General features: G+C 50.8%; 1 protein-coding gene across 1 annotated transcript in view; it reads right to left on the bottom strand.

Annotated features, from left to right (window-relative positions):
- The window catches only part of SLIT1 (slit guidance ligand 1), a 172803-nt gene that overhangs the window by 46359 nt on the left and 108558 nt on the right, over window positions 1-17886 (bottom strand). The window contains exons 5-13 of the mRNA XM_086379367.1: window positions 14153-14224; window positions 13005-13076; window positions 12286-12357; window positions 11583-11746; window positions 9291-9438; window positions 8822-8893; window positions 8267-8338; window positions 5958-6029; window positions 5081-5224 (exon numbers count right to left, since the gene is read on the bottom strand). Coding sequence (XP_086235493.1) covers window positions 5081-5224; window positions 5958-6029; window positions 8267-8338; window positions 8822-8893; window positions 9291-9438; window positions 11583-11746; window positions 12286-12357; window positions 13005-13076; window positions 14153-14224 — 888 coding nt within the window. The remainder of the gene's footprint in view (window positions 1-5080; window positions 5225-5957; window positions 6030-8266; window positions 8339-8821; window positions 8894-9290; window positions 9439-11582; window positions 11747-12285; window positions 12358-13004; window positions 13077-14152; window positions 14225-17886) is intronic.

The raw sequence follows: 17886 nt of genomic DNA on the forward strand, positions 1-17886 counted from the left end.
GGTTGTCCCTCCACTCCTCTTTGCAGTGCCAGCCCCCCTTTCCTGCCTGAGTCTTGGCTCCTGTCAGCTCCACCAGGTGCACCAGACCCCTCCCACGCCTTCTGCCTTCTGCTGGATAGTTTGTTTCCCGATTTGAACTGCCCATTTACGCAGAGAAGATGTGCTTGCTGCCTCCCCGGGGCAGAATTTGTAGTTAATCTGAAATACACTAGGATTCCGGGGTTACTCTGGGATTGCTCCTGCTGCCCGTCACATCTGTCTGTGCCTTAGTACCCAGCCTCTGCCTGAAAGAATTGCTTGCCTCTATCACAATCTTGGCAGAAAACTCTGTTTAAAATCAACTCAATTATGTTATTCAGGCATGTATTAAAAATGTCCAAGGGGTGCAGAGTAGAATACAGAGTTTTTTAAAGACAGGCTATTTGTGTCAAAGGCAGCCTATAAAAATGCAACCACCCACCAAGGCAAGTGACTTCTGTATAAAGCTAAGTATCTGACATAAAGTCGAATTTTTAGCAGGTGTAAAGAGAGGGCAACTGGGGAAAGAAAATGCTCAAGAGGATAAAAGCACGTTTGGGAAAAAACAATCATCTTGTTAAAGGCACACCCAGAAATAGGTTGCACAAGCTGCCTAACCGTTCTTTTCATGGACATTTCTGAAAGTAGAAGATAGAGGGGAAAACTGATTCCCAGTCTCTTTCTTGGATTATGCATTAAGATGTCGCAACTAAAAATCTTTGGGGCAGACACTCAATATCACTAGTCAAATTAAACCCACAATGAACTACCATTTCACACCTACTAGGATGGCTATAATCATAAAGAAAAGCAATACCAAGTGTGGGCAAGGAGGTAGAGAAATGGGAACCTTCATAACGTTGCTGGTGGAAATGTAAAATATGTATAGCCACTTTGGAAAACAGTGGCAGTTTCTTCAAAAGTTAAACATAAATTTCCCATGTCATCCAGAAATTCCAAGGGAAATGAAACCCTCTGTCCTCACAAAGATGTGTGAGCAAATATTCACAGCAGCATTATTCATAATGGCCCCAAAGTGGAAATGACCCAGATGTCCATCAACTGGGAAGGAAAAACAGAATGTGCATAAATGGAAAATTATTTGTCAATAAAAAGGAACAAATACTCATACATGCTTAGAATATGAAGGAACCTCAAAAGCATTATGCTAAGCAAAAGAATTCAATCACAAAAAATGGTATATCATATAAGTCCATTTTTGTGAACTATCCAGAAAAGGCAAATCTACGAGACAGAAATTAGATTAGTGATTGGGTTAGTGGATGGGCTGGAAATAGGAATCGATTGCAAATGGGCACAAGGGATTTTGGGAGGGTAATGGAAATGTTCTAAAATTGAATTGTAATGATAGTTGAACAACTGTAAATTTACTAAAAAATCATTGGACTGTACACCCAGAACAGGTCAATTATATGGTATATAAGTTATACCTCATTCAAGCTTTAAAAAAAAATTTTTTTAATCTCTTGGGGCAAGTAAAATTACAAAATCAATACTGTGACACAGGGCCCTCAGCCACAGATATCAAAGCTATGGACAAATCAAGCAAGATTTGGTGAGTTTAAATCTGCTTGGTTCTGACATAAGACTCTGCCAAGGGTTTAACTACCCAAGGCTATAATAAGACTATCTGATTGTACCTTGGGTTTGCATTTCTTTTACTCTTGTTCTGAACTGTACTTGGGTTATGTATTAGTTGTTCATGGAAGTTCAGTTTTGTTTTACAGCCTTTAATAATGAGACAGTAAAGAATCTGCCTACAATGCAGGAGATGCGGGTTGGATCTCTGGGTTGGGAAGATCCTCTGGAGAAGAGAATGGCTACCCACTCCAGTATTCTTGCCTAGAGAACTCCATGGTTCTCAGAGGAGCCTGGGGGGCTACAGTCCATGGGGTCACAAAGAGTCAGACATGATGGAGTGACTAACACACACATTCTTAGGGAAAAAGCACAATTTGGGGGCAAGCTACCTAATTTCTCAGTGCTGGTGAAGAGATACCCCAAGACAAATGCCTGCTCTACTAGATGTTAGGTGACCTTGGGTCGGTCTATCTCTGCCTCAGTTTCTTAGAAGTAAGGCAGGGATGACAGCACCTACTCCACAGGTTATTGTGTTAAGATAATACACACAAAGAAGAGTGGCCTGGGGTGGCCAGGGGTGATTAATTATCAGTCATGCGATGAATATTAATACTACTATCACCTCTACCTATGGGAAACCTTCCTCTTCTAACACCCTGCTCCAGCTCTGTGCCTTCGTGGCAGTGGCCAAGATCTCAGAAGGTACAGCGTCCAGGAGGGCAGAGGCACTCTTGAAATCCAGCCAGGTAAATGGACACAGACAGAATCCATTCCCCGTGAGCACAATCTATTTGATGAAACCCTTCCACCTTGAAAGCGAGGCAGCACTTCCCAGGAGATCCTCAGCCCTGTTCCCTATCTGCAAGCCTTTCCTGTGTGTGTCCCTAGCCCTGAAATCTCCTTACTGCACTGCTCTCGGATGTTTTGCCAGCTTTGTAAAATAACCCATCTTGCCCGTGTCTCTCCATGACCTCTAATTTCACATGCTTGGCAAGATTTCCTCATGGTGTTCCTTCCCTCTCTCCCTGGCTATACATAAGTTAATTAGCAGGAGTGGGCTACAGGCGGGTGCCTGGCTCTAATGAGTTTGTCTTTGTGGCCGACATCCCTGCTGACAGGCAGGGTTCCCAGGGATCAGGAGCTGTGTCTTCTACTTGATCTATTTCCCAGCCTCCATGCAGATCTTAGCTGATGGAGAGCATTGCCCAGCGGGTAAACAGTGGTGGGGGTGAGAAAGACAACAATGGCCATGGTAATATTAATAAATGCCCATCAGGCACACATCAAGGACCCATGGGTCATCACGTCAAGTCAAGCTGCAGGCTCACAGCTAAAGATGCGGAATGTAGTGCCTGAATCTAACCAAATAGTAGAAGTTTCCCTGTACAGAACCATTCCACCTAAAAGATAAGGACTTTTTGTAAAGGCATAACTGCACCAGCATTATCAAATGGAGAAGCAATGTTAAAATTATCATATCACCACTTCAGGACCCCTAATAAAGGAGTGGGTCTAGGCACTGAAATCCGTGACGGTATTTATTAAAAAAGAAAGAAAATCAGATATCGTGAGCCTCCTGATGAAAGTACACAATACTATGAGGTCATCTTGCCAGAAAAAGAAAAAATACCTGAGCCTGATGCAAGCTCCTAGATGAAAATTTCTATTTGCAGGACATAGAACAGAGGAACATGTGAAACTATACCATAGGGGATGAAGTCAGCATATCCAGACTGTGGGGAACTCCACAAATCCAGAAAAGCAGTGTCTTCAAAAAACCAAGTGCAAGGGAAAAGGAGATGGAGAGGATACCTATGGGTTAAAAACAATTTAAGTGACACACCAACAAATATCAGTCAGTTATATCGCATAGACCTCATTTATTTATTTATGAGGGAGGGGATTTTAAAATGCTCTTTATTTTAAATTTTATTTTTGTACAGTTCTTAAATGTTACTTTCCATAGTGACTACAAAATATTGGCTATCTTCCCCGTGTTGGCATCTTTAGTCTGTACCGCCCTCTCCCCCGGCCCTGCGCTTCCCCTCCCCTCTTCCCGCAGTGGTAACCATTAGTTTGCTCTCTGTATCTATGAGCCTGCTTCTTGTTCATTATAACCACTAATTGGTTGTATTCTTTAGTTTCCACATGTAAGTGATATCATAGAATATTTGTCTTTCTCTATCTGACTTATTTCACTTAGCATAATGCTCTTTAAATCCACCTATGTTGCTGCAAAGGGTAAATTTTCATTCCTTTTTGTGGCTGAGTATTCCATTGTATGTTTACAGCATATCTTCTTTAGCCATTCATGTCCTCTTGGACACTTAGGTTGCTTCCATATCTTGGGTATTATAAATAGTGCTGCTATGAACATCGGGGTGTAACATATTGCATTAGTGTTTTGGGTTCTTTCGGATATATATCCAGAGTCGAACTGCTGAGTGATATGGTAGTTCTATTTTTAGCTTTTTGAGAAACCTCCATACTCTTCTCCACCATGGACATACCAATTTACCTTTCCACCAACAGGGCGTGCATAGGCCTTATTTACATCCTGACTCAAATTATTTTTAAAATTGTATAATATGTAGGAGACATTTGGAAATTTGAACATTAATTAGATCGTTGATGATTTTAAAGAATTGTTGTATTTTCAGATATAACAAGAGTGTTGTGTGTTTTCAGAGTTCTTGCCTTTTATAAATATGTATGAATTCTGTGTTGATGATAAATGATGTCTAGGAGGCATGAAAGGAGGGACATAGAGATGAAGCAAGGCTGACTGGTTGTGAGTTGAAGCTGGGAGACAAGCTCTGGGAGGTCTGCTGTGCTACTTTTAAATGCTTATAATTTTGTATAATAAAAGATTAAAGCAAACTCCTAGAATTACTGCTCTCTAATTTTAATTTATAATTATCACTGCTGCCACTGTCTTTCACTTAAGACATTATCAATTGCAAGATGCACTAATATTAATATTTTACGTATCATCAAGAAAGAACAAAATGCTGCCAATTAAATAAGCCATCAAATATAATATGCAATCCAATTCCATAGCTGTTACTGTGGAGACAACGCATGTCTTAAAATCAATGGGTAGTAATAATAATAAAAACTGTAGCCAACATTTAAGAAGCATTTGCAATGAGCTAAGCTCTGTACAAACATCCCTTTTAATCTCATAACAACCCTGTGAAGATGATGCTTGCATTTTATGAATGAGTAAACTGAGCCCCAGAGAAGCTAACTAACTTGCTTAGGGCCACACAGGCAATAAGAACTGCAGCCTACCAGGCTCCTCCGCCCATGGGATTTTCCAGGCAAGAGTACTGGAGTGGGGTGCCATTGCCTTCTCCTAAGAGGCATAGCTGGAATTTGAACACCTGCCTGTACCTAGAGGCTGTTATCTCCCTGAGGTCCACCTGCTGGGGTGCAGGAGGGGCAAGAGGGCACTCACAGGGTCTGGATGGCCCGCAGGGAGGTGAAGGTGCCCTTAGCAAGACTCTGGATCTTGTTGTCATACAGGGAGAGCAGTGAGAGATTCTGCAGATCCTGGAAGGCATCAAGCCGGATGCAGTTGATCTTGTTGGCATTCAGGAGCCTGTGGGCAGAGCCAGGCAGGTGGTGAGGGGAGAGCCACAGAAGTGGACACATCATTTCTTGGGCTTCTTCCTAGGCAACGACCATGCGTTATGTCAGGAAGGAGTCCACGGGAGCAGGAGCAGGGGATCTGGCCCTCTGGATGTGCACTCCATGCAGAGGAGCTGAGAACCAGAGGAGCTGAGAACTCCGGCCGCCTTCTCTATGCACAGGGACCATTTAGTCCCACGTGTCTCTCTTTCAAGGAACTGCAAGAGGTGCCTGCCCCATGGGATTCTGGGACACCCGCGAGCATAGTGGCCAGGCCACCTCCCAAAGGCATTTGGGGGATCCTCCGCTTCCCCTTCTGCTGGGTTTCCCAAGCAGCTGAGAGGGAGTGTCTGGCTTCTGTGCGTCTCGGGCCCTGGGAGAGAACCTTGGCTGAACGCTCATGGCTCAAAGAGCCTGGCCTGGGCCTGGGTGTCCCTCACAGGAGACAACTCCATCCCTAGCAACAGTGAGCATTCAGGAACGCAGGCTGCATCTCAGGGACCTCTCCACTGAGGCATCCTGCGATCAGCTCTGAATCCACTTCTCTGGCCCCTCACAGCCCTGCCAGGTCTGCCATCCCCCAGCTCCTTGCCTCCAGTGAGTCCCACATCCCAAAGAGGCCGAAAGGGCCAGGCTGAGAGGCCGGAGGAACACTGCCCCCCTCTATAGGCCCCACCCAAGGTCACTCGCGTTTAGGTCCTTACAGGAGCTGTAGGGTGAACAGGCCTCCAAACACGCCCTGGGGGAGGTCTGTGATCTTGTTCCCATAGAGGACCCTGGAAAGAAGGCAGTGGAAAGGGAGAGTTAGAGGACTGCCCCACACAGCTCTCCAAGCCCTGCCCACACGACGGTACCATCCCTAAGCCTTTCACACTACTGGGCCCACGGGTGTAGGCTTGTTCTAAGAGCGGCCAGTAGATGGCAGTAAAGTGCACTGGGAAGGGGTCATGGTCCCTAATCAGCACAAAGGTGACCTATAGGCTAGAGGCAGCCGTGACCCCCACTGTTTTGAGAGCACCCCCTCACTCACTCTCTGCCCTCAAGCACAGATCCCATGGAAGCCTGCAAAAGGGCCCTTCCAGGGAAGCTCATGGGAAATTAACCTGGTTAGGGATCCGAAAGGAGATTTTTCAGAGAGAAGAAAATCCCAAGGGCAGGAAAAATCATCTTTTCAGAGAATTACAGGCAAAAATGGGATCGATACAGCACATGTGGTATGAGCTCCAGCATGTCAAGTGACACTTTCCAGCACTGATAAAATATTATCACAAGAAGGAAACAGACCAAAGTGTTAGCTGGGCTTTGATCTGGTGGCAGGATTACAAGTGGGTTGTTTTATGCTTTAGAATTTACAGTTTCCTTCATGGAACATGAATTACACACATAATCAGAAAAAAATGCAAATGTTCAAAAAAGACATGCAGGCAGGAATGGGGTCAGACAGAGGGTGGAAGTGTCATGGAAACCTGGAGTGGGGGGGTGTATTCCACTCCAGTTTCACAAGCTGCACCCTCCCACCCCTCCAGCCACTCCTGGAAACACTCCATCTGAGTAAAAACAGCGTGCTATCTCTTTGAGATCTCTCTTGGAGGAGGGCACAGCGGGAGCTAAGTAGGTTCCAGGCTGGCCCGAGTGGACAGCTTCAGTATGTTTTGGGTAGAGGAAACAAAGTGGACAGTAGCTTGAATCTCAGCCAGCCAGCACCAGGAGGTCTCTGCGACATGATCTGATTTGGAAAGATCCCTCCATGTGCTGTGTGGGGAATGGAATGGGTGGGAATTGAGGTAGGGAGACCAGGTCAGGGCCTGCAAGGTGGGCATTATCTTTTTGCATGACCTCAGCATGAAAGTTCCTATATGGTGAGGAGGCATGACAGGAACCCACTTAGATGGGTTAGATGTCATGTTCCAATTTAGGAGGAGATTTATTCACTTTTCTGAAGAAGACCCTGCATTTTAGCAGCCATCTTCAGGATCTGATCTCCTCAGCCAGTGATAAGTGACCCATCACCAGGCTGTCAAGTACAGCTGTGCAGGTTGCACATTGCACAACTTTGTGCGACTCACAATGGCCCCACCCACTACCTTGGATTCTATTCCAAGAGAAGAGGGTGCACAGGGAAGGCACTGAGCCGACAGCCTCCTGTAGCACCCTGGAGGGAGTTCCATTCTATTCCACTTCCCAGGCCCCAAATCAATGCCAAGCATGTGTCCAGTGCTGCTAAGGAACAGGTTAAAATACTCATTTCCAAGAGTGATGAACAGCCCCCATCAACAGGGAGCTTGCTTCACTACAGGGCACCCTGAGTTCACTCTGGAGACAATGCACCATGGGACCTCAGGGAGTGAGAGGCTCGGTGAACGGGGGAGTGCAAGCAAGGGTTCTTGGAAAAAGAGACACGGCAACATCTCCTAGACTAATTTTCGATGCCACACAGTGCTTTGTAGATCGATGGGTCCCCAATAAACTGTTGAGGGAAGGGAAATACTGGACAGGGTTAGGGAGCAGGTAGGCAGGAAACACGGTCTTCACCATCACCCACCACAGCCTGAGATCAGAGCACGTCTGGGACAAAAGTTATAAGCTGTAGCAGATTTCACAACTAGAGCTGGTGGTTGCTGCCATTCCCTAACCCAGGGAATGCTTAGGAGAACAGAGTGCTGGGCTTCTGTGTGGAGGCAGGGTCAACATGAAGGCTGGACTAAGCCAGATGACTGCCACAAGGAATGCTGGGAAAATCCCCACTGCAAAAGGAAGAGCGTCACTGTTGCCAGGGGCAACAGCTCTGCCTAGCTTTTCCATGCACTCAGCCCTTGATTCCTTCCTCCCCCTCCCAGCTGCAGAGGGTCCACCAAGAGGAAGAGAAATCTGAGCACAACAACCCTGGGCACTGCATCCAGAGAGAGACCCACTGAGGCTGGGTAGGTGGCGACATGTTCCTTCTCTCACACCCACCAGAGGTGCCCTGGGGCGATGCCCTGGACCACTGCAGAGCCTTGGCACTGCTACTCACAGTGAGTTCAGGGACCGGAGGCCCTGGAAGGCATCAGGCGCGATCTCCGAGATCTGGTTGTTGCTCAAGTCTCTGCAAGGTGAGCAGAGGAGAGAAGGTGGCTGAATTCCTCAATGGCCACCGAGCCCTGCCTGCCCCCTGCCTCCCAGATACTATGGGAGGGCAGATATTTCTTTGAAATTAGGAAAGAGAAGGGCCAGTTCTCCTATCTATCCAAGGACCATGCACAGGGGGCAACCCAGCTATCCCCTACACACACCCCTCACAGCCTCAACTGCTCCTATTGGTGCCCAAGCTGAAATGGGAGGATGACAGTCAGTTCTGGTCACGTGCCAGACTCAGACTCAGCATCCCCTTTGGGCCTCATGACTACCCTTCAAGCAGGTGGCACCACCACCATCCCTACATCACAGATGAGCCTGGGAAGAAGGCCGGTGATGACCTGGCCCTAGGCACAGCCATGGAGGCAGAGTCAGCACCTGCCCCGGGGCAGTGGCATGCTTGGGCCGGGCTCTGCCCTATGCTGACCCCCAGGAAACAGCAGAAGACACTCACATCCTCCGCAGCTTTCTGTAGGGAGAGAAGGCCCCCGGGGGGATGGACTTGATCCCGTTGAGCTCCAGCCGGCTGCAGAGAGAAAACAGAAGGACAAGGGCAGGTCGCCCCACCCAAGTTGTTGTTGAAACCAGGCCCTTTACCCATCAGTCCCTGCTCCCATCCTCGTCTGGAGTAAGGGGGCTGCAGCAGAGAAAAGGAGCTGGTTTTGAGTGCCATTATCCCAAGCTGGTGTGGCTGAAAGGGGCTCATGTACAATGTTAATACTAAGAAACCAATTCTAGCAGACTGGCCCAGCTGGGCTGGACAGATGAACCACAGAGGGACACCCTGCCCCAACCTTCCAGAGTGCCAGCCTTGGGCAGAGAGCTCAGCCCAACTGAGGCAAAGTGTAGAGGGGCCTCGGGGTAGTGCCCGCTCTGGCTCCTCCCTGGACCACCAGAGCCTGGCCGGCCCTGCCTGTACTCACATCTCTGTCATGGCCTCGGGCAGGTTGGCAGGGATGGCGGTCAGGCCTTTGCCACGACAATCCACGATGCCGTTGCTGCAGGCGCACATGGCCGGACAGGAGCCGGAGGAGAGGGTGCAGGAGGGCGTGCGCCCCGCCTCCCCCTGGCCTGCGGAAACAGAGCCCGATGTTTGCTGAACTTGAATCTGAACCTAACTCTGCTGCATGAGAGTGTGAATTGCACACTAAGAAATCCTAGCCTCAGTTCTGAAGCTCTGGGTTCTAGTCCAAGTCACTGGACACTTCTGGCTTGAATACAAGGACCGTATTTACCAGTGCACACTCTGCGCCACATGTTGTGGTAAGGGTTGTGTGTGTAACATCTCAGTGACTCCTAATGCACAACCCTGCAAAGAGCATGATATCATCGTGGCCACTTTCCAGGTGAGAAAATGGAGTCCTCGATACTAATCTGTGGAAGTGACACCGCTAATGAGCGGTGCATTCAGGGTGAAGCCCAGTGTCTGATGTAAGGACCCATGTCTTTTAATACTGATGTATCACTTATACCGAGTGTACCGTCTTAGGTGTAGAGCTGATCCAATTCCCACATATGGATACAGTCACAGAACCACCCCCTCAACAGGGAATATTTCTATCACTCAAGAAGTTTCCATCATGCTCCTTCCCCGAAGTAGCCAGTGTTCTGAGATCTCTCACCAAAGATTTGTTCTGCTTGTCTGTGGACCTGAGCAAAACCAGACCGCAGGCTCTCTTACATCTGGTTTCTTTTCACTCAAGGTAAAATTTTTGAGATTCGCCCATTGTACTGTATGAGTACACAGTTTTTTCTTTTTCATTGCCGAGTTATAGTCTATTGTATGGCTCTGTCATCATTGGCTAATCCATTCTCTTGCTGGTAGACATGCGGGTGATCTCCAACTTTGGGATATCATGAAAGAAACTGCTTGGCTATTCTCAGCCCTGTGTTTTGCATAACACACGCACACCCCCAGCCCGGAGCTGCAGGGTCGTGTCTCACACACACAGCAGTCCTGAGCACAGGGGCACCGGCGCTGAGGAGGAGGAGACAGCCACCCCACCCCATCCCCAGCTCCATGCTGAGGAGAGGACGCCGACCTCTGTGTGACTGGTGGGCTCGGGTCCACAGGCTCGGTAGAAATGGGCAGCATCTGATCCTCTGTCATGAATCTGTGAGCTGGTCACTTACTCAGCGAACATTCCCTGAGCATCTATCTCTGTGTCGAGTGTGAGCAAAGTGCTAAGAAATGACCAGAGAATATGTCACATGTGCCCATGTGCTCATGGACCTTGCAACCAGTCCCTGGGAAGTCCCATCTGGGTCTCTGCAGGGTGAGGACCAGGCGGGGCAGCAAGGCGGGGAGGGTGTACCCAGCAGGGGAGCAGCCTGCCAGGAGGCCAAGGTGGGAGGCACCTGCTCCTGGGAAGGGCAGAGAAGAGCCCACTGGGACGGAAGACTGAGGGGGCCACTAGGTGGAGGAGGCAGAGATGACCTGGCCCAGCCTCGAGGAGCCCAAGGCCAATTTGGACTCTACCAGGAGCACCGGGAGGCCTGGTGAGGATTAAGCAACAGTAACCAGTCCAGATTTGTCTGTCCCTTTACGTTTTTCTGGCTGCAGAGTGGAGACTGGAAGGACCAGACAGGAGGTGGGGTGGCCGGAGAGGAGGCCCTTGCAGGACCCCCGGTGGAAGATGGAGGTACAGGCTCTGGAGTCTGTCTCGCCTCAAACCAAGGCTTTAGGCCCAATTCAATGACTTTTCAAAGTAGCACAATGAGGGAAGGGAGAGGCGGGAATAGGAGGGGGCAAGGAATGGAGGAAGTGAGGGGTGGGAGTTGACGGGCTGGAGGGGAGGGGAGGGAGGAAAGGGCTGGCAGCACTGGGTAGAAGCAAAAGCGAGGCATTGAGTAGAAGGGATGGGGGCAGAGGGACAAGGGGCAGGCAACAGGAAAGGACTGATGGTGGGGACCGGAGGGGAAATGCAGTGGAGGCAGGAGGCGATGCGTAGACAAAGGCAATGCCTGAGAGCAGGAGGTAGTGGCTGAAGCAGGAGAAGGAGGTGACTGAGGACAGGAGGCAGTGAGTCTGGACAGGAGAGAGTGAGTGAGCGTAGTAGATGGTGTGTGGTCCAAGAAGCGTCCACGGATGAGGACAGGGGGTCTTGGGTGACCCCGATGTGAATGCGTAATGACAGGAGGCCCTGGGCGGGAACAGGAGGCGGGCAGGAGGCAGGCGATGGAGATCTGAGAGCCCCAGCAGGGCCGGCACCCACCTGAGCAGCTGAACTCACTCTTCTGGACCTCAGCCACGTTGAGGCCGCGCAGGCCAGCGGGGCCCGAGCACTGGGTGAAGAGCCCGATGGTTGGCCGTTGCCTCAGCCACTGGGAGAGCCAGGCCAGGTGGCAGTCACAGAACAGGTGGTTGGAGTGCAGGCGGCTGCAGGGGATGGGCGAGGACAGGGAGGCTCACAACCAACCTGGGTCCCCAGCCCCTGGAAACACTGGGGCAGAGCCCCTCCGCTCAGCAGGGGTAGGGGGTCGAGCCCCTGGCACTCCACTCGGTCGGTCGGGGCACAGCCTACACCCAGTCAGCTTCGCAGCTCAGGCCCCAAGAGCTGGAGATTATTTGAGCAGGGGGAAGCCTCCCTCCTCTCCCAGCACTGGGGGCAGCCCTTTGGCTGGAGTGTGCCCCTTGAAGACACACTCACTGAGCCCACAGACACCCTCCCCTCAAATCACTTAACTCACCTTCCAACCCAAAAACAAATTATCTGCTGTCCAAGGGAAACATCCAACATAAAAGACATTCAACGTCCTTCCCTTTTAGATCACTCCCCCTCCCCCAGCTCGACTCAGCCCCCTCCCTGGGGTGACCTCTGGGGTCTCAGAGGAGGCCGAGCTCTCCCCACCCCCACTCCGAGCCCCAGTACCCTCCCAGCTGGGCGCTGTGCTCTCAGGCACCCCAGGCTGACTCACAAGGTCCGCAGCTTGGGCATGTGGTTGAAGCTGGACACGGGGATGGTGGTGATGTTGTTGTTGTTCAGGGTCCTAAGTGGGGTGGGGGGGAACCAAGGTCACTTAGCATTGGCCCAGCAGGAAGCTGCGCGGGAAGGGGGGGACCTGGCTTCCCTCTCACACTGCGCTCCCAGCAGGAAGCTGCACGGGAAGGGGGGGACCTGACTTCTCTCTCACATTGCGCTCACGGTTCACCCTCAAGGGACCAGCGCTGGGCTGGACCCCGGGGGTTATGCCAGAGAGCCACCTGAGGTTTTCCCAGAGGAAAACCCTGAGCTGGGACAGTGACGAAGAGCCAACTGTGCCATAAACTCTGAGGCTAGTAGGACAGGGGACGGGGAGCCAGGAGGGGAGGATGGGTGCAGACTCTGGCTGGCTTGGAAGAAAGCATGGGGCTCACACAGACAGAGGGAGGAAGAGGAGGCATTCAGGCCTCGTGTGTTAGAAACTCTGGAGAGACACAGCCACTCACGCTGGGGCTTCATCACAAGCAGTTTAAGCCTGGGTCATGCTGCCACAGGCAGGATCCCACAAGCACGAGCCCTTCTATCCTCGGGCAGCAAGTCCTGGCCTAGAGCCCACCTCCCAGGTACGCCCGCCTTTCGCGCGGCTGCTGGGTCCCTGATGCCTGTATCAGCTTGGCTCTCCTGCCTTTGCCACCCTTCCTAGGCTTTACTTACAGCACCTCTAACCCCCGCAGAGCCCGGAAAGCTCCTTCCTCAATGCAGCCAATCTGGTTCTTGTCTAGCTGTCTGTGAAGCAAAGGAACGTGGTAGAGAGGACAGCACGTTACCTATGGCAGGGATGACCCAGCATTCCACCCAGCGCTCCACTAGTTCCAAACACAGAGGCCTGACCCCAATCATTTGCTCAGTATACACACAGCGATCCAATCGGTAATCGTTAACAAAAGCTTAAAGTCTTTCTTATTTTTAAAACAGTAAGTATAAGCAAGAGTTATATTATTTTCCTCTACCCAACCTTCCACATCTCCTGGGGAGCAGGTACCACCTCCACTTTAGAGACCACCTAGAGGGTGCTGGCAGCTGTAAAATGAGAGTCTATCATAGGAGCCGTGGCAGCCAGAGCTGGTAAACAGATTTCAGCCTGAGGGCTAAGAGAGACCGACTCAAGGCAGCTACCTGGACTGCTGCTTCCAGAATAAACTGAAGCTGTGATTGGGCTCCTTGGGGAAGAATGCAGTGATCGATTACCAATGTCTACTACAGGCACCAGGAGTAGGAGGAGGGTGACAAGCATGCCAGGCATTTGCCATCACTACGGCAGTCAGACCTGGGGTGGGTTGGAGTTATAAGCTTGGACTAGAATAAATATGAATAATAGAAATAAACCATTACATTTACACAGCTTTCAACAGAGTGTATTCATTTCCAGGTCTCATTTCAAACTCAGAGCAAGCTTGTGACATAAATATGATGCCCCCGTTTTGCAGAACAATATATAGAGGCTCATTGAAATTAACTGACTTGCAACAGCTTATACAATTTGGACCTGCCAAAAAAAAAAAGGGGGAACAGTCAAACCCAACTCTCCCCACCCACTGAAGGGCAAGGGTACAGAGACTGTTCATTTCAATGGAACAAGAATCCCACTGTTGATGACACTCCTTTCAACCCAGTCCCACAAGGCTGATGAAGTGCTTTCTCCCACCCCAGATTGTTCCAGAAGACCATGCTGGCATGAGCCGTCTCACAGCCCAGACCTGCTCCCTGGCTGCCTGGACCACAGGGCTCAGGAAGACCCATCAGGATGCTGCCAGGGGTGCCCTGCAGCCCGAAGCCCCCTTCCTTCTCAGGCTTATACTCACAAATTTTTGAGATCTGTAGCTCCACGGAAAGCCTTTCTGGGGATGGCCTGGATGGTGTTCTCACTTAGGTCCCTGTGAAGACAAAGCCAGAGGGAGAAAAAAATAATCAGAAACATTTCTCCAGAGCACCCTGAAGAGCCAGGGAGGTCAAGCGAGCCAGACAGTACCCTGACCAGACAGAGCTGTGTCCTGGCACCTGGGACAGTGCTCAGCACACAAAGATCACTGGCAAACATTTATCGAATGAATGAGTGAACAAGTCAGAGCTCAGGCCCCCACCACTGCCCCTTCTCTGGGCAGAGGGTTTGCAGCTAGAGGGTGCAGCCTGGGGCAGTGGTCAGATATTGGCTCTGCCAGCCCCCAACCCTTTACGCCAGATCCGTGGGGGTCAGCTCGGCCCCGAGGCATCCTCCAGGGCTGCAAAGGAAAGAGCAGGGGCTTCTCAACAGAGCCCCCAGCTGCCCCACACCTGTAGAGACTCTTCTGATAGCTCACTCTGTGTTCTACTGAGCAGGAACAGAAGCGCCAGAAGAAGGCACAGCTGGATCCCAGGTAACGCAGCAGTAGGGAGCCCACCTAGGTCATGAACTCCAGGCTGGAGCTGACTCCAGGTGCTGTGGTCTTGGGGTCTGCGGGGACCAGGGCTGCTACGAAGCCTGGGCCCACCTGGGGACTAAGCATGCCCACCTAGGAACACAGGACTGCATCCTAGCCCCGAGGCGTGGAAGGCAGGGACCACCCGGGACTTGGTCACCTCCCCCTTATTAACATCCTGAAGTGAGGGAGAAGGCACTGCACGGCCTTAGCAAACCAGCCTCCCCTCCCTGGCAGGACTGGGCCTCGGGCTCCTGTCCACTTGCCTCTCCTCCCTCTCTCAATCCTCACTGCAGACTTCATAAATGCCCCTTTGCTTCCCACAGTGGGGATAGCAACCTCCCCAACCCCTGCCCCGCCCAGCACGTCACAGTGTGGGGCAAATACTATCACCATCCCCACTGCAGGAAGTGGGAAAGGGAGGCTCAGAGAAGTGAGGCGGCTTCTTTAAGGGAAAAAAGCTGGTGGAGGTGGGGGTGGGGGTAGGGGGAGTGCTCCAGAGGCTAAGCCTAGCAGTCAGGTCCCAGAGCCTCCCCATACACTGCAGCGGATCTCTGACAATCTCTGATGGCCTGGGCTGCTGGTCCCGACTCAGGAACCTATGTCGGACAGTTCGGCAGACCTCGGACCCTCCTCCTGGGCTAGATCCTTGGGGCTTTCACCATTTCCTTCCTCTCAGCCATTCACCCCATGAGCCTCAGGGTTTACTTTGAGCCCCAAGAACACAGCCCACGGGGCTCCCCACTGGGAATTCCCTAAGCTGTGGGAACTACCCGCCATGGCCTGAGTTTTTCTGGTTGAGACAATGAAACAGAAGTGCCGAAGCAGAGTGCACAGGGCCCTGACCTCAGAAAGGCTGGTTCGAATCCCCTCTCCCCACTTCCTGGCTTTGCATTTGTGGGTTTACCCTTTTTCCTCCTGAGCCCTAGTTTCCTTGTGTGCAAAGTGGGGGAACAGCTGCGCCTAAAACCCTGCCCCTCAAACAGAGTGTGAGCCGACATCTCTGAGCTCCCTTCTCTCCAAACCCCAGCCCCTCCTGTCCCCCAGCCACCTAACCCGCCCCAAGCACCTGTGGTCTCAAGGGGCTTTGTCACCATCACACCCCATGTTCCCTGCTCGCTCTCTCCTTGAAAGAAGGCATCTCAAGCCTGCGACATAGACTCTCCTCTCTCTCCTCCATAACTACATTTCAGCTGTGTCTGGCTCCATCTAACCAGCCTGTCTCTGTCCCAGCTAAGCAGTTCGCCCTTCAGCCAAGCCTGGCAGGGAACTCTGGGCTGAACTCCCCACCGTTATTCCATTTAATCCTCACTACAGCCCTGCAAGGAAGGTTTTTTATTTGTATTGATCAGTGTATTGATTTAGGCCAACCTTGTTCCAGAAAGGCTTGCAGGTGGCTTATAGGGATTTATAAAACAGCAAGAGTGCAGAAGTAAAAAGTAGGGCAAAGAGAAGACAAATCAATGGTGGACACCGAGCATGCAATATCACATGACCCATATAGCTGCCGGGTCCAGGATTGAGGGTGGGTGTCAAGCTTTCTGAGAGCCCATGCGTAAAGGGAAAACTGGTCAGTTAATTGCATCCTCGATACATGTATAAACTCAAAAGAACCTATTTCTCAGGAGTATAGCTGTTTTGGGCACTAAGATGCGACAAGAATTTCTCCAGGGGTCTTTGTAAAAAATGACTGAGTGTCCTAATCAATAACATTAGATCCATATAATAAATGGGTTTCATGTGTCTGTTTCTTAGAGTAGCATCGCATCAAAGTATGATTCGGGCAGAGCAATTCTGTAAGGATGCACACCAGGAGCTAAGTGGGGAGAGGAGGGGCAAGAATGGTCTGTCAGAGGCAGGAGGCATGAGCCTGGCTTGATCCAGGAACAGCTGGGAGCAGGAGGGGGGTGGGTGGAGGGTGTTGAAAGGAAAAAGCCTTGCCAAGCAGAGGAGGTGACAGTTACACCAGAGAGGGGTGTGATCTGATGGCCTTTTAGACATGGCTCTGGGGCACCAAAGCTTATAGAGAAAAGATTCTGCCCCCAATGGAAACCAAGTGCCACTTAATGAGGTGAGAGTCCAAGGCTGGGTATAGGTATGGTGCCCTTGCTGTTAAAAAGAGTAAAGGAAACTGAATTTGAGACCCTGGAAGAGGCCAACGTCTAGACCACAGGGAAACAGCTGAGCTTTGGAAAGTCCAGAACATGCAGAGTGCTAGCAGAAAGGGCGGTGCAGAGACCCCAGACTCTGCAATGGAAGGATCTAAACGCAGCTCCTGCTTCTGCCGTTTACAGCCGTGGGCCCTGGAAGCTACGCAGTTGAGAACTTCAGTTTCCCTATTTGTAGTATGAGAGTTAAACTATCTAGTCTACAGGGCTTTGAAGAAGATTAATGTATTTACGGTTCTGTTCGAGTCCCTCCATTTGGCAGTTTTTAAGAAATGCTGGCTTTGTCCCAACTGAAGCAAGGTCCCCCGATCCCTTTGCTAAGGTTCTGGTGTTTCCAATTTTCTCACTAGTCACTAGGGGGCGCCAGAAGCCGTCCCTGGACCTGGATGCCTGCTCAGCCATTTGGCAAACCCAAAACTATTCTTCACTTTTTTGCCCCAGCTGATCTCCTACCTGGTCAACAACTATCTTGTCTTTTCCAAGCCTCTGTGAAATAAAGTTCCTCATCTCCATTTTCACCACGTTGGCACGCAACCTCCAAAGGTCCCACCTACGACTTTCCTCATCATATTTCCCCAGGTCCAGAGCCTCCGGCTAAGTCGCTTTAGTCGTGTCCGACTCTGTATGACCCCATGGATGGCAGCCCACCAGGCTCCCCTGTCCCTGGGATTCTCCAGGCAAGAACATTGGAGTGGGTTGCCATTTCCTTATCCAATGCATGAAAGTGAAAAGTGAAAGCGAAGTCGCTCAGTCTGACTCTTAAGTCTGACTCAAGAGTACTGGAGTGGGGTGCCATTGCCTTCTCCAGAGCCTCCTAGGTCTCCCCTAAACTTGGTGGTTGTTGCTCCCATGCTCCTCTCTCGTGACCTTATCAGAGACCCTGAAGTGAGGTGAAGTGAAGTGAGGTGCATGCGTGGCCCCGGGTGTGTCAGAGCAGGATGCGATATACTGAGAGGGGCCATCCTGGAAGAG

The sequence above is a fragment of the Bos grunniens genome, chromosome 26 (genome assembly GCF_055505025.1).
Source record: "Bos grunniens cultivar Pamir isolate PY7600 chromosome 26, Bosgru_T2T1.0, whole genome shotgun sequence".
In the NCBI taxonomy this organism is placed as follows: domain Eukaryota; kingdom Metazoa; phylum Chordata; class Mammalia; order Artiodactyla; family Bovidae; genus Bos; species Bos grunniens.